Source organism: Loxodonta africana, chromosome 7, assembly GCF_030014295.1.
Source record: "Loxodonta africana isolate mLoxAfr1 chromosome 7, mLoxAfr1.hap2, whole genome shotgun sequence".
NCBI lineage: Eukaryota > Metazoa > Chordata > Mammalia > Proboscidea > Elephantidae > Loxodonta > Loxodonta africana.
Window position 1 is genome coordinate 108,721,928 of NC_087348.1, and position 13,561 is coordinate 108,735,488.

Here is a 13,561-nt window from a genome sequence, read left to right on the forward strand (position 1 = left end):
AGATTAAAGAGTTGATGTATCTTTCATGACAATAATCTCTAGTACAATTTTTAAACTTATTTTCTGAATCCCCCATATTCTGTTTAATATCTTACCCATTGTACTATTTTTATTAAAAACAATATACTTAAACAACCACATTGGATCAAATAGTTCCCAGCTCTTGTTTGGTTCTGAGATGTAGGAAATACACTGAGCCTTGGATCCATAAATCAGATTAATTCCATGTTTCTTTATAGCTTTCATCAGGGTGGCTAATCCGCAGATTGCAGGCCCTCCCCCACTGCAGAATGTTCACTATGAGTAGGAACCTATGTGATGGCAATGAGTTTGTTAAGTTTTGGTTCCGACCCAAGAACTTGCATTTCTAACAATGTTCATTGATTCTAATGTGCTGGAACCAGGACCGGACTTCAGAATCACTGGTCTATGTCACTGTTTTACTCCATGTTGTCCTCAGTACTCCCTATCCCGTTGGTTTAACCTATATTTTCTAAGTCTTTTTAATAGTCTGTGGCATTTCCGAACACCAACAAAATACAACCGCGATGCTATTCCATTATTCCCGGCGGCTCGGGCCTGCTTTGAACACTTTAATTTTTTCAAAGTAAAAGGTGGTTTAGTGGTTAAGTGATACGGCTGCTAACCAAAAGGTTGGCAGTTCAAATCCACCAGGCACTCCTTCGAAGCTCTCTGGGGCAGTTCCGCTCTGTCCTATAGGGTTGCTATGAGTAGGAATCGACTCAACGACAATTTTTTTTTTTTTTATGGCATTTACTTTTATGAATGTTCTCAATGATTAACCAGAAATCTTTTTTTTTTTTTTTTTGGAACCATGTGTTGCAGAACTACCTCTCTGAATGAAATTCAGTGAAAATACTGCATATTGGAAATCACCACAGCAAAGATATGGAGCAGAACCCACTGTCAGCCCTGTTGCAAAAAAGATAAATATCTCATTCACTTATTATTCACTCAGATATTTGTTAAGTGCCTGCTATGTCTTAGACATCGTATTACCTCTTGGGAAATGGCAGTGAATATAAGAGACACTTCCTCTGTCTCATAATTCATTCAGTAAAAGAGGAAAAGGACCACATAATGTGTTCATCCAACCACAGACCTGTCCAGGTCCTGATGATTCAGGGATATTTCTCTGTAAAGAGATTTTCCCTAAGGATGAATTGAGGAGTTTACGAGATGAAGATGATGGAGAAGAATATTCCAGACTGACATAATGCTATGGCTGTTAACCAAAGGGTCGGCAGTTCGAATCTGCCAGGCGCTCCTTGGAAACTCTATGGGGCAGTTCTACTCTGTACTATAGGGTCACTATGAGTCAGAATCAACTCAATGGCAGTGGGTTTTTTGGGTACTATATATGCTTCTAATGCCACAAAGCTCATAAAACACATGAATAACCACAGCATATATTTCATATAATGTGCTGCAAGAGATTATTTTAACGTAAAGAAAATTGAACTAACAAAAGTTTTCAATTCAGACTACCAACATAATCAATAGCAAAATGTTCCATTAAAGGAGAACAACGTAAAAGACAGTAAAATATTATTTATCAGCTTCAGTTGGGAAGGGGTCCCTCAGATATGACTTGACCATGATCATGTGTGGCCAGTGTAAAAGAAAGGCCTGAGGGGATAATTGAAGGAGCAAGCTGGGTATGCCCATATGAGGGAACTTTTGGCAACATTAACAAAACTCACACTTCTACTGTCAAAATCTACATACACACCTACCTGTCCCAGAGGTTTCTCTATGTACTGAGAAAGCACTGGGGAGGTGGTCAAGAGATTGTAACGATTATCCTCCTTCACACATAAAAAAAGAAAAGTGTCCTCAGACGGGACCCTTGAGCTGTCCTTCCTTAACCAAGTATCCTTACAGACTCCTACAGCCCAGTCCCAAGAGCTATCCACTTCTATCTCCCAGTAGTATTTTCCAGAGGTGAAGGCCTGGTCTCCCCATGCAGCAAAGTAGTGAGATCTTCCAGAAGGAAAAGGTGCCTCTTGAAGGTCACGTCTAAGCCTCAGACTTCTCACGTCATCAAACAGCATGATATTCTGACTGCTTATTTCATAACTGAAGGAAATTTCCACTGTGGAAAAAAGAGAATATTTCAGGCAAAATCTGTTTTTATACTCCTATGGGATGAGAGACTCACTGGATCTAGAGTGTCACTGGAAAAACAGGCCAACACTACAAGGGAAGTTTACTAGCCAGAAAATATCAGATTGAAGGGTATCGGTGGATGTGCAGAAGACACAAACACCTAGTGACACAATGGAAAAAAATTCCTAAAATCTCAGAGAATGTACAGAGGAGGGAGGTCATGCAAACTTCTGGCTCATTGCTTTTCACAGCGCATTAAAAATCAGAAACATGTGCACTGACACCAAGTCCACAGTAATTCGACTTATTTCTACTGCACTGGGTTTGGTTTTTTTTTTCTCAGGGCAAAAAACAAAAAATCTTAGACCTAAATAAATGGTGAACACTTTGCCAGGTATATTATGTTAGTTAAGCAAGCAGATTTAAATTTAAGATTAAAATCAAACCATGCCTTCTTAGAAGGAGCCTTCGTGGCGCAGTAGTTAAAGCACTTGGCTGCTCACCAAAAGGTCAGTGGTACAAACCCCCCAGGTGCTCCAAGGGAGAAAGATGCAGCTGTTTGCTTTCATAAAGATTTATACCCTTGGAAACTATATGAGGCTGTTCTCTGTCCTACAGAGTCAGTAGGAGCTGAAAATAACTGGGCAACACTGGGTTTGTTTTTGGGATTTGGCTTATGCCTTCTTAGAAGGAGTCTCCTACTCAGCATGATCTGGGTTTTAAACCTGGTTCCATTTCAGGCCTACTCGTTCTCTGCCTGCTGGGCTAACCTCACTGGATTAGTGAGCTCTGCGTACTGCCTCAACCACCTACTTGTTTTACTGTTGCTCATAAATTCTGGTTTTCTGTTTATCACTTTTTCATGTTTATTCACGTGTTTCTCAGATCATATTTATTAAAATTGACATTATTCCAAATTCAGTTACTAAGAAACTTTAATATTTTAAAATATTTAAAAGTAAAGCACCAAGGAACTTATCACCATAATCAACTGCACTTAATTTGAAATTGAAATGTTCTGAGATAATGTCTTTCTGTATGACTCTTTGAATGACTGACATTGCATCTATGAATGGTTTTAGGTCTCAAGGAGCCGTTTTTTGGATCATTTCCTTTTTCTCATTAACTATTTAATACAGGCCAGAATAACATTTCTCTTTTCCTACCATTTATGTAGATATTTTTCATATTATCATAGGGGAAATATGACTATTCACAGGCTGCTCTCCTCCCAAAATCAAGAATTAATAAAGAGGGAATGATTGCCCATAGGAAACCATTATTGGAGGACATTGTATCCGGTCCCACCACTGGGCTGACACTCACCTTGGAATTGGCGGAACCTGTCTATCAGGCCAGTGATGGGCCTGGCACTGAGCACTGGGTTCACAGGCTGGGGCATGTTCAGCTGCATGGACTTGCTCCTGCAAGGGGGAAGATTCAGTTAACCTTTCAGGTGCCTAAGGGGCCATCACAGTATGTAAAAAGGACATCAGCATTAACTGAAAATGTTTTTCTGCAGAACCCATTGCTGATATTTCTGTGTACCTTTACAATCCTGGAATGAGGTTGTACTGTTCTTTGAGAATCTTTCTTTATTCTCTGCCTGCTTCCTTCTCCTGCCCCTCAGAGGAACATGCCTCTCTCACCTACCACCTGACACAAACTAGTCCATTCACATCAATAAGTTTATGCGTTTGAAACCTAAAATCATAGGTAGCATCTTCTAGCCACTTATGCACTGAGCCCTGCAACCTATACCATCCTGAGTCACAGGAAAGAAACAAGGCTGATTTGTGATACAGGGAACGGGAAAACATATTCAGTATGACATACACAACATGCATACACAGAAAATATCTAATATCTCTCTAAATTGTGTTCTCGCTGTGTTGGAAACACCATGATCTCTTTCACAGCCCTCATGGAGCTCTAGTCTGCAGTGAAGGCCAAACTTACCTTGTCAAAATGTCTCCCAAATCCTGTGAAGAGAATACAAAGAAAAGTTTAGAATTCTTCACAAATTGGCAATTCTGTTCTTTCAGTCTTTAAGTTTGGGCAAGTTCTCAAAGGTACCAACCACCCACTAGCACATTTTTTTAGTAAATCCATTTTTCCTTTCCTCTCTAATCCCAGTACACCACTTGGATAGAATCTGATTTCTCAATGAATTCAGAAACCTGAAGGTGAATGAATAAAGAGAATATGAGTACAGATTGTACTGGTGCGACTGCCAGCTGTCGGCAAAGTGGTCTTTCCAAGCGCTTGTCTCCAAAGGATAATGTGTTCCAGAGCAAGGGCAATTCAAATCTGGGACTTGAAAAAAAGGAGGAAGTAAATGTTAGTGCTTCACATATGTCTCCATATTGCCAAACTGGAGACAAAAAGGGAATGCCCACGAGGAAGTTGTTCCTTTCGGGGTTTTTAAAGAAGCAAGGTAGAGAAGAAGACTTTTAGAAGGGAGTACAGTATTTTTACGCAAATAACTGGTGCCTTCTACATTTGTTTGCCGACCAGGCTCCTCTCCCTCTCCCCCACCCTCCTGAGAGGTATTTTCATAAGGGCTGCTGTGCAACATTTTTTACTCCTTGCTGGAAAAAAAAAAATTGGTTTTGCTCACTTACGAAAATACCGGGGGTGGGAACCAAAGTAGAAGGCACTCATTATTGGTGAAAAAATACAGTATTCCCTGGGGAATCTACTATCATATTTCCATGAAACTTTGTTGTTCATGGCTAGGATAGGAGTTACAGTTTATGTCTGTTATAGTCAGGTGGAAAACGACTTCCATCACAGGAAAAAAAATTATGTCTTTGGTACCAAATATCTCATGGAGGTCGAGGATGTGAACTTCAGCTACTATAGGTGATTTCCAGGTACGTCCTCAGTTCTTACCTGGAGCAACTCCACATCTGATTTATGGCACATATTCATCAGCTCCTCATACATTTCTCTCAGGTGCCTCCCCTTTTGAACCATTGTGGCTTCACTTTTCTTCAGTTGCTGTAATATCTTCTTGCCTTCATTTTTCAGTCCCTCTAAATGTTGTTTTTCTTCCTCAAGGAGAATCGGATGCAATTTCTGATACTCAGAGCTGATAATCTCTGACAGTAGACACACATGATACTGCAAAGACATGGATATCTTAAATCATATATGCCATGCAAGTTAACCCCCTTCCCCTTAAACCTCACCTGTTTCTCTCTGACTCACATCCTCTACCAATCAACTACACTCGACCTAAATCCATGTCCTCCTATTTATCAGAAACCATAAAATCATCTTTCAGTTTCATTCCTTCATTTGTTTTCCATTCAAGAGCCAAACCCACCCTCCCGTCGAAAACCAAAAACCAAACCTGCTGCCATGGAGTAGGTTCTGACTCATAGCGACCCTATAGGACAGAGTAGAACTGGCCCATAGGGTTTCCAAGGAGCAGCTAGCTGGTAGATTAGAACTGCAGACCTTTTGTTTAGCAGCTGAGCTCTTAAGCATTGTGCCACTAGGGCTCCATCCTCCCTTCAAAACCTCTCCATTTACTTCAAAACTTCCTGAAACATCTGAAGAAATGCCTCATAGTCGATTTCTTTAATTTTGTAAAACATCCTCTTTTCTGAGTTGCTGATACATTAGAGTTTACAAATCTGAACTGTCATGCTGCCTTACATTGAAGAGGTGGATTACTTTTCCTGTTGGTAGATCACTCACAGAATCTGTCACACCATGATTTCAGCTCAAGTTCATCATGAACAAATCTCCAGGAAGTATGTCACAAGCTCGTTCTGGGGAAAACAGTCTCATACTTACTCTCCACAGGTTGGTTATTTTGCTCTCCTCATTCAGATTTCTCTGATTTTTTTGAATATTTTTCCATAAAGATCTCATTTCCTTTATGAGCTTCTCCTGCAAAAGAACCACGAATAAGTGCCAGAAAACCAAATGTTAGGGATTTCATACCATAATGAACGGAAAGAGACAGGGGATGTTCAATCGATGTACTTAAGGGAGAATGGAAGGATCATGTTTCCCTGTTTACCCCTCATAATTACCAATTCTGGGAAATTTCAGGCTGTAGAAAGACAAAATATAGTGTCTTTGTCTTCCAAAGGAAACTGACAAATAAGAATTTTATGAAACATGGCTAATTTTCAGATAGACAACTTGCTATAGAATTTGGATCTACTGATTCTGTTGTTGTAGTGACCCTACAGTACAAAATAGAACTGACCCATAGGATTTCTTAGGACCTTCTTTGGCTGATGTGGCACGACTCAAAATGAGAAGAAACAGCTGCAAACATCCATTCATAATTGGAATCTGGAATGTACAAAGCATGAATCTGGAATGTACGAAGCATGAATCTGGGAAAACTGGGAATCAAGAGTGAAATGGAATGCATAAACATTGATATCCTAGCATTAGTAAGCTGAAATGGACTGGTATTGGCCATTTTGAATTGGACAATCATACGGTCCACTATGCCAGGAATGACAATTTACAGAGGAATAGTGTTGCATTCATCATCAGAAAGAAAATTTCAAGATCTGTCCTGAAGTACAACACTGTCAGTGATGATAACATACAGAACCCTACAAGGAAGACCAGTTAATACAACTATTATTCAAATTTACGCACCAACCACTAAGGCCAAAGATAAAAAAATTGAAGATTTTCACCAACTTCCGCAGTCTGAAATTGATCAAACATGCAATCAGGATGCATTGATAATTACTGGTGATTGAATGTGAAAGCTGAAACAAAGAAGGATCCATAGTTGCAAAATATGGCCTTGGTGATAGAAACAATGCCAGAGAACACATGATAGAATTTTGCAAGACCAATGACTTCTTCATTGCAAATACCTTTTTTCACTACCATAAATGGCGACTATGCATGTGGACTTCGCCAGATGGAATACATAGGAATCAAATCGATTACATCTCTGGAAAGAGACGATGGAAAAGCTCAATATCATCACTCAGGACAAGGCTAGGGGTCAGAACAGACCATCAGTTGCTTATATGTAAGTTCAAGTTGAAACTGAAGAAAATTAGAACAAGTCAGCAAGACCCAAAATACAACCCTTGGTTATATTCCACCTGAATTTAGAGACCATCTCGAGAATAGATTTGATGTGTTGAACACTAATGCTCGAAGACCAGACAAGTTGTGGAATGACATCAAAGATATACATGAAGAAAGCAAAAGGTCATTAAAAAGATAGGAAAGAAAAGACCAAAATGGATGTCAGAAAAGACTCTGAAACTTGTTCTTGAATATCAAGTAACTAAAGCAAAAGGAAGAAATGATTGACTTGAACAGAAAATTTCAAAGGGCAGCTCATGAAGACAAAGTATTCTAATGACAAGTGCAAAGAACTGGAGATAGAAAACCAAAAGGGAAGAACACACTCACCATTTCTCAAGCTGAAAGAACTGAATTAAAAATTCAGGCCTCGAGTTGCAATAGTGAAGAATTCTGCAGGGAAAGTATAAATGAAGCAGGAACCATCAAAGGAAGATAGAAGGAATACACAGTCACGCAAAAAGAACTGGTCAATTTTCAACCATTTCAGGAGGTAGCATATGATCAGGAACTGATGGTACTGAAGGAAGAAGTCCAAGCTTCACTGAAGGCACTGGCTAAAAACAAAGACTCCAGGAATTGATGGAGTATCAGTTGAGATGTTTCAACAAATGGATGCAGTTCTGTAAGTGCTCACTCATCTATGGCAAGAAATTGGGATACCTGGCCAAGTGACTGGAAGAGATCCATATTTATGCCTATTCCCAAAAAAGGTGATCCAACCGAATGCGTGAATTCTCAAACAATATCATTACTACCACATGCAAGTAAAATTTTGCTGAAGATCATTCTAAAGCAGCTGCAGCAGGACATTGACAGGGAACTGCCAGAAATTCCAACAGGATTCAGAAGAGGTGGTGGAACCAGGGATATCATTGCTGCTGTCAAATGGATCCTGGCTGAAAGCAGAGAATACCAGAAGGATTTTACCTGTGTTTTATTGACTACGCAAAGGCATTCCACTCTGTGTATCATAACAAACTATGGATAACATTGTGAAGAATGGGAATTCCAGAACACTTAATAGTGCTCATGAGGAACCTGTATATAGCTCAAGAGGCAATGGTTCAAACAGAACAAGGTGACACTTCATGGTTTAAAGTCAGGAAAGGTGTGCATAAGGGCTGTATCCTTTTACCATACCTACTCCATCTATATGCTGAGCAATTAATCCTAGAAGCTGGACTCTGTGAAGAGGAATGGAATATCAAGATTGGAGGGAAATGGATTAACCAGGGATATGTAGATGACACAACCTTGCTTGGTGAAAGTGAAGAGGACTTGAAACACTTACTAATAAGGTCAAAGAACACAGCTTTCAGTATGGATTACATCTCAACAAAGAAAACAAAAATCCTCACAACTGGACCGACAAGCAATATCATGATAAATGGAGAAAAGATTGAAGTTGTCAAGGCTTTCATTTTACTCAGATCTGCAATCAACACCCATAGAAGCAGGGTTAAGAAATCTAAAGACTCATTGCATTGGGCAAATGTGCTGCAAAAAAAGTAAAGATGTCACCTTGAAGACTAAGGTGAGTCTGACTCAAGCCATGGTGTTTTCAATCCCCTCATATGCACGCAAAAGCTGAACAATGAATAAGGAAGACCAAAGAAGAATTGACACCTTTGAATTGTGGTGTTGGAGAAGAATATTGAGTATACCACGGACTTCTAAAAGAACAAACAAATCTGTCTTGGAAGAAGTACAAACAGAATACTCCATAGAAGCAAGGATGGCAAGACTACATCTCACATACTTTGGACATGTTACCAGGAGGGATCAGTCCCTGGAGAAGGACATCATGCTTGGTAAGGTAGAGGGTCAGAGAAAAAGAGGAAGATCCTCAAAGAGATGGATTGACCCAGTGGTTGCAACAACGGGCTCAAGCATAAGAACAATTGTGAGTATGGTGCAGGACAGGGCAGTGTTTCGTTCTGCTGTACCTAGGGTTGGAACCAACTCAATGACACTGAAGAACAACAACAAACAATCTTTAGGGGATCAGAATGCCAGGTCTTTTTTCCTGTGGAGCTGCAGGTAGGTTGGAAATGCCTACCTTTTGGTTACCAGTCAAGAACTTAATGATTACCCCACGGGGGCTCCTCAAGTGATGCTAGGTCTTTAATATTTTCCAGCATACTATTTGATCTGTATTACTAAATATACTTTGAATATAAAAACCTTTTTGATCCTATATTCTGCTATCTTAAAATGAGAACTTCAGACTGCCCTGAGCGTTATACTACATATTCAAAATAATAATCATTATCTTAATCACAGCCCCTTCCTGGAAAACAAACTCTATGAAAGCAAGCATGCTTATGTAATTATTTGCAGCTTTATCTGTGGTGTCTAGAACAGTGCCTGACATGATTCTCAGTAATGAGTGGACTAATCATCATTATGGTTTCCAGCTTCCTTATACTCTTTTAGCTCTACTATCCTGCAGCTTTCAAAGTGCTTTCAGAGACATTGCTTACCCGGTATTCCTCAACAGCGCATTCTATGGAACAGTGACTGTGAGCTTCGTGCTCTTGAGAGTTAGAGCAGAGCAAACAGAGCAGGTTCTTGCTCTCTTCGCAGAACATCTTCTTTGTCTCCTTGTGTGTCCCACACATCTGTTCCTCAGAGCTCAGGAACTGGCAGAGACTGGCTTGTCTGGCAGGGGACACCAGATTCTTCAGTAGAATATTGGTTCTGAACTCTGTTTGCTCTGATGTGTTCCTGCATATGGGGCAACGGGCAGGAATTTTGGCTCCTTCCCAGGAAAGGCAGACACAGGCCTGACAGAAGCTGTGTCCACAGCCTATGGTGACAGGATCTGTAAGGTACTTCAAGCTGATGAAGCAGGTGAGTTCCTTCTGGAAGGCTGAATCCATTTTCCTAGGGAAGAAAATCAGAAGAGTTTATTATTATTCTGCCCTGGAGAGACAAAAGCCTAAGCAAAATTTTACTCTGATTATAACCCAAAAAGACACTTGTGTGAAATCCAAATTCCTAAAAAACCCCAGACTTCCTGGACTGATAGAGACAAGGGGAACCCCAGAAACTATCACCCTGATACCCTTTGAACTTGGAAATGAAGCCAGTCCTGGAGGTCGCCTTTCAGCCAGATAGTGGATTGCCTTATAAAGTAAACAATATCACCTGTGAATAATATAATTCCTTACACAATCAAGTATATGTGACCAAATAATCAACATTTATCCAAATGCAAAGGTGAGAAGGCAAGGAATCTAGATCAATGGAAACAGAACAAAGAGAATGGAAATAATAAGACTGCTGAGACCTTGTGAAAATTGTAACCAATGTCACGGAACAATTTGCATGCAAATTGTTAAATGGGAACTTAATTTGCTATATAAACTTTCATCTAAAACACAATAAAATATTTAAAAAATAACAGAAAAATGTTTAATATTCATTGTTAACGTGCGGAATGTGAAGATGTTATCAAATGGTACTTATTGTATGGTCCCACTTTTTACAAAAAAAAAAACTTTTTTTTACTAAAAAAATATCCAATGGGAAAAAAATACTCTTCAGTGTAGAGCAGGATAGAGTGTTTTTGTTTTGTTTTTTGCATATGACAGAAATGGAAAACTGAGGCACAAAGGCAACTCTCAACTTCTATAGCAAACTTGTTGGTCGCCAATCAACATGCATCTACTGCCATCAATCCTTTTGTTCCTACATAAAAGAACTTCACTTTTGTTGATGTGTCACTTCCCTACATGGGCTTGTGAATCACCATGACTCATTCTATAGCTCCAGGGGAGTGGATCCTGATTGGTCTGAAAACCAATCATAACACAACTTTCTGGTGACTGGCTTAGCAAAGGTGTTGACTAAGCTCTTTTACATTCATTATTTAATTCAATTGTCACAACTATCCTATCATGACTAAAATCACACTGCTTGAAAGTGGAGTTAGAACTCATACCTTTTACCAAAATTAAAACCTACTCTTGAAGAGGCAAGTAGCAAGCTGCCCCTCTTGATATCTAAGCAAAGAGCCAAGAGTAGAGCACATCCTTTCAAGACCCAGGAGACAGAGAGAAAGAGCTGTAAGAGTGGAGCAGCAGAGAAACCTCAGCAGCAGAACCAGAAGACTGGCATGAGACCCCACAGTCAGCTTCCCAGCCAAAGCAGCAAGGCAACAACAGTGGGTGTCCCAACCCATGGAGCAAGAGGACTGAAAGTCTTCTGGCAGAAAGCTTCCTGGCAGAGTGGTTGCTTCCAGGCATTTGATGGAGCTAGGCTTGTTGACTCACGGAGTGTGAGACCTGAGTGCCTTCAGGCAGAGGCTTCTGGTGGAGCGGGGTGTCTCTTGGCATTTACAGGGACAACTAAACAGCTTTGAACACTGGCCTGAGCAGGGCAGAGGCTGGGCCTAGGAGCAGAGAGAGAAAGTCCTGCCTGCAGGCACAGCTGAAAAGCTCTCCTGATCAAAGAACTACATTCTAAGTTGCTTCTGATCCTGAATTATAACCTCTTAACTTCCCTAACATACCCCATAACTGTCAGTATGGTCTGTGAGTTCTGTGTGGCCATTGCAATGAATTATCAAATCCAGCAGAGAAGTACAGAGTGCCATAGGATGGGTAGTTGGTGTCAGAATTGGTAAAATGCTTGGAGAGAGGAAGTATGTCTGACCACCATCTCATAGGGATCAGCTTTGAGCTGATGGTGATTTTTTCCCCCTCGTGAAGTTAGACAAGGAGGTCCAATGAGGCTGGACTGCCATTTTTACAAAAGATTAATATAATAACATCTTTAAAAGGTAGATAATCAAGGTTAAGGAAAATAGATCAATTGATAAGATGGAGGAATTTATAAAATGCCATCAATCTGTACTTGTCTTCTATCCCTTACCCAGGATCCAGAAAATGCCACTCCTGTAATCCACAGATAAAAATGCATGAGAAACTCTTATATGCAAGATATAACCACAAAATCAAATTTTCTATTCTCATGTCTTTTATCTTAAAGTACACTGCCCTAAAACAACACAGGGTGCAGTGGTTTAAATGTTCAGTTGTTAACCAAAAGGTTGGCAGTTTGAACCTATCAGCTGCTCATCAGGATGAAACCACTATGTGTCAGAATTGGCTCGAAGGCAATGGCTTTGATTTTTGGTTAAAACAACTTCTGAATACATAATAGTTAGTAATGAATAAACTGAAAAATAAAACTGGATCAGACTTCATTCAGAATCTTCTCATATGAATATACTTGCTGCTGAATTTGCCCTATTTTTGTAATTTATACCACTGTATTCAAACAACCAAAAAATAAAGGGAATAGCAATATCTCACAAATGCTTTCATACTATTATAGATTACCCCTTCACATTGTGAAAAGATGTAACTACCATGCAACAATGATCAGCATCAAAAAATAAATTCTGCTTACAAAAATTGATTTTACTAAATAGTTCTAACTTCAACACCAGATGAATACAGATGACACTCTCGTTTCTGATATTTCATCATGTCACTTTTCTAGAAAACCCCATTGCTGTCAATTCCGACTCATAGTGACCCTATAGGACAGAGCAGAACTCCCTCTGTAGGATTTCCAAGGAGCAGCTGGTAGATTCAAACTGCCGATTTTTGGTTAGCACCGAAGCTCCCAATCATTTCCTGGCTTCTTTAAAATTTAAGTCAAAATACTGTCATTTCTGAACTGACAACAGTTACCACACTCAAAAAGAATATTCTCACCAAATTATCCAATGCAGTTTCTAATTATATTTTACAGACTATTCTGTCTCTTACGTATAGTAATGTACCACTTGTAGAGTAGAATGTAACACATTCAGACACTACATGTAGAATAAAACATTCAAACCTATTTTAGCATCTATACCAAGCACAAAATTATAAGATATATGCCAACTACATTCTGAGTCCTTATAACACTATGAAGAACCATGAAGCACTTAAAATAGTAGAAATAATGTTGATCATCAAATTAACTCTAAAAATCAGTGGCATCTCGGGTCTTAAATGCTAGCAAGTGGCCATCTAAGATGCATCAATTGGTCTCAACCCACTTGGAGCAAAGGAGAATGAAGAACACCAAGGACACAAGGTAATTATGAGCCCAAGAGACAGAAAGGACCACATAAACCAGAGACTACCTCAGCCTGAGACCAGAAGAACTAGATGGTGCCAGGCTAAAACCGATGACTGCCCTGACAGGGAACACATCAAAGAACCCTGAGGTAGAAGGAGAGCAGTAGGATACAGACCCCAAATTCTTGTAAAAAGGCCAGACTTAATGGTCTGATTGAGACCAGAAGGACCCCCGTGGTCATGGCCCCCAGACCTTCTGT

At 39.8% G+C, this 13,561-nt stretch overlaps 1 protein-coding gene across 1 annotated transcript; it reads right to left on the reverse strand.

The window, feature by feature from the left end:
- Window positions 1-1,302: 1,302 nt before the first annotated feature.
- On the reverse strand, window positions 1,303-10,100 carry LOC100668425 (tripartite motif-containing protein 43-like). Its single transcript, XM_064289533.1, has 5 exons — window positions 9,702-10,100; window positions 5,026-5,256; window positions 4,090-4,112; window positions 3,457-3,554; window positions 1,303-2,116 (listed from the first exon to the last, which is right to left on the reverse strand). The coding sequence occupies exons 1-5, from the start codon at window positions 10,098-10,100 to the stop codon at window positions 1,623-1,625; spliced, it is 1,245 nt and encodes a 414-aa protein (XP_064145603.1). The 3' UTR covers window positions 1,303-1,622.
- Between the last annotated feature and the right edge of the window lie 3,461 nt (window positions 10,101-13,561).

Excerpts from the sequence above, each read along its gene's own strand:
- LOC100668425 (XM_064289533.1), bottom strand. The coding sequence starts at position 10,100 with ATGGATTCAGCCTTCCAGAAGGAACTCACCTGCTTCATCAGCTTGAAG. Across the intron at positions 4,113-5,025 it reads CAGATGTGGAGTTGCTCCAG|GATTTGGGAGACATTTTGAC; the intron begins GTAAGAACTGAG and ends TTCTCTTCACAG. Across the intron at positions 3,555-4,089 it reads TTGGGAGACATTTTGACAAG|GAGCAAGTCCATGCAGCTGA; the intron begins GTAAGTTTGGCC and ends TCCCCCTTGCAG.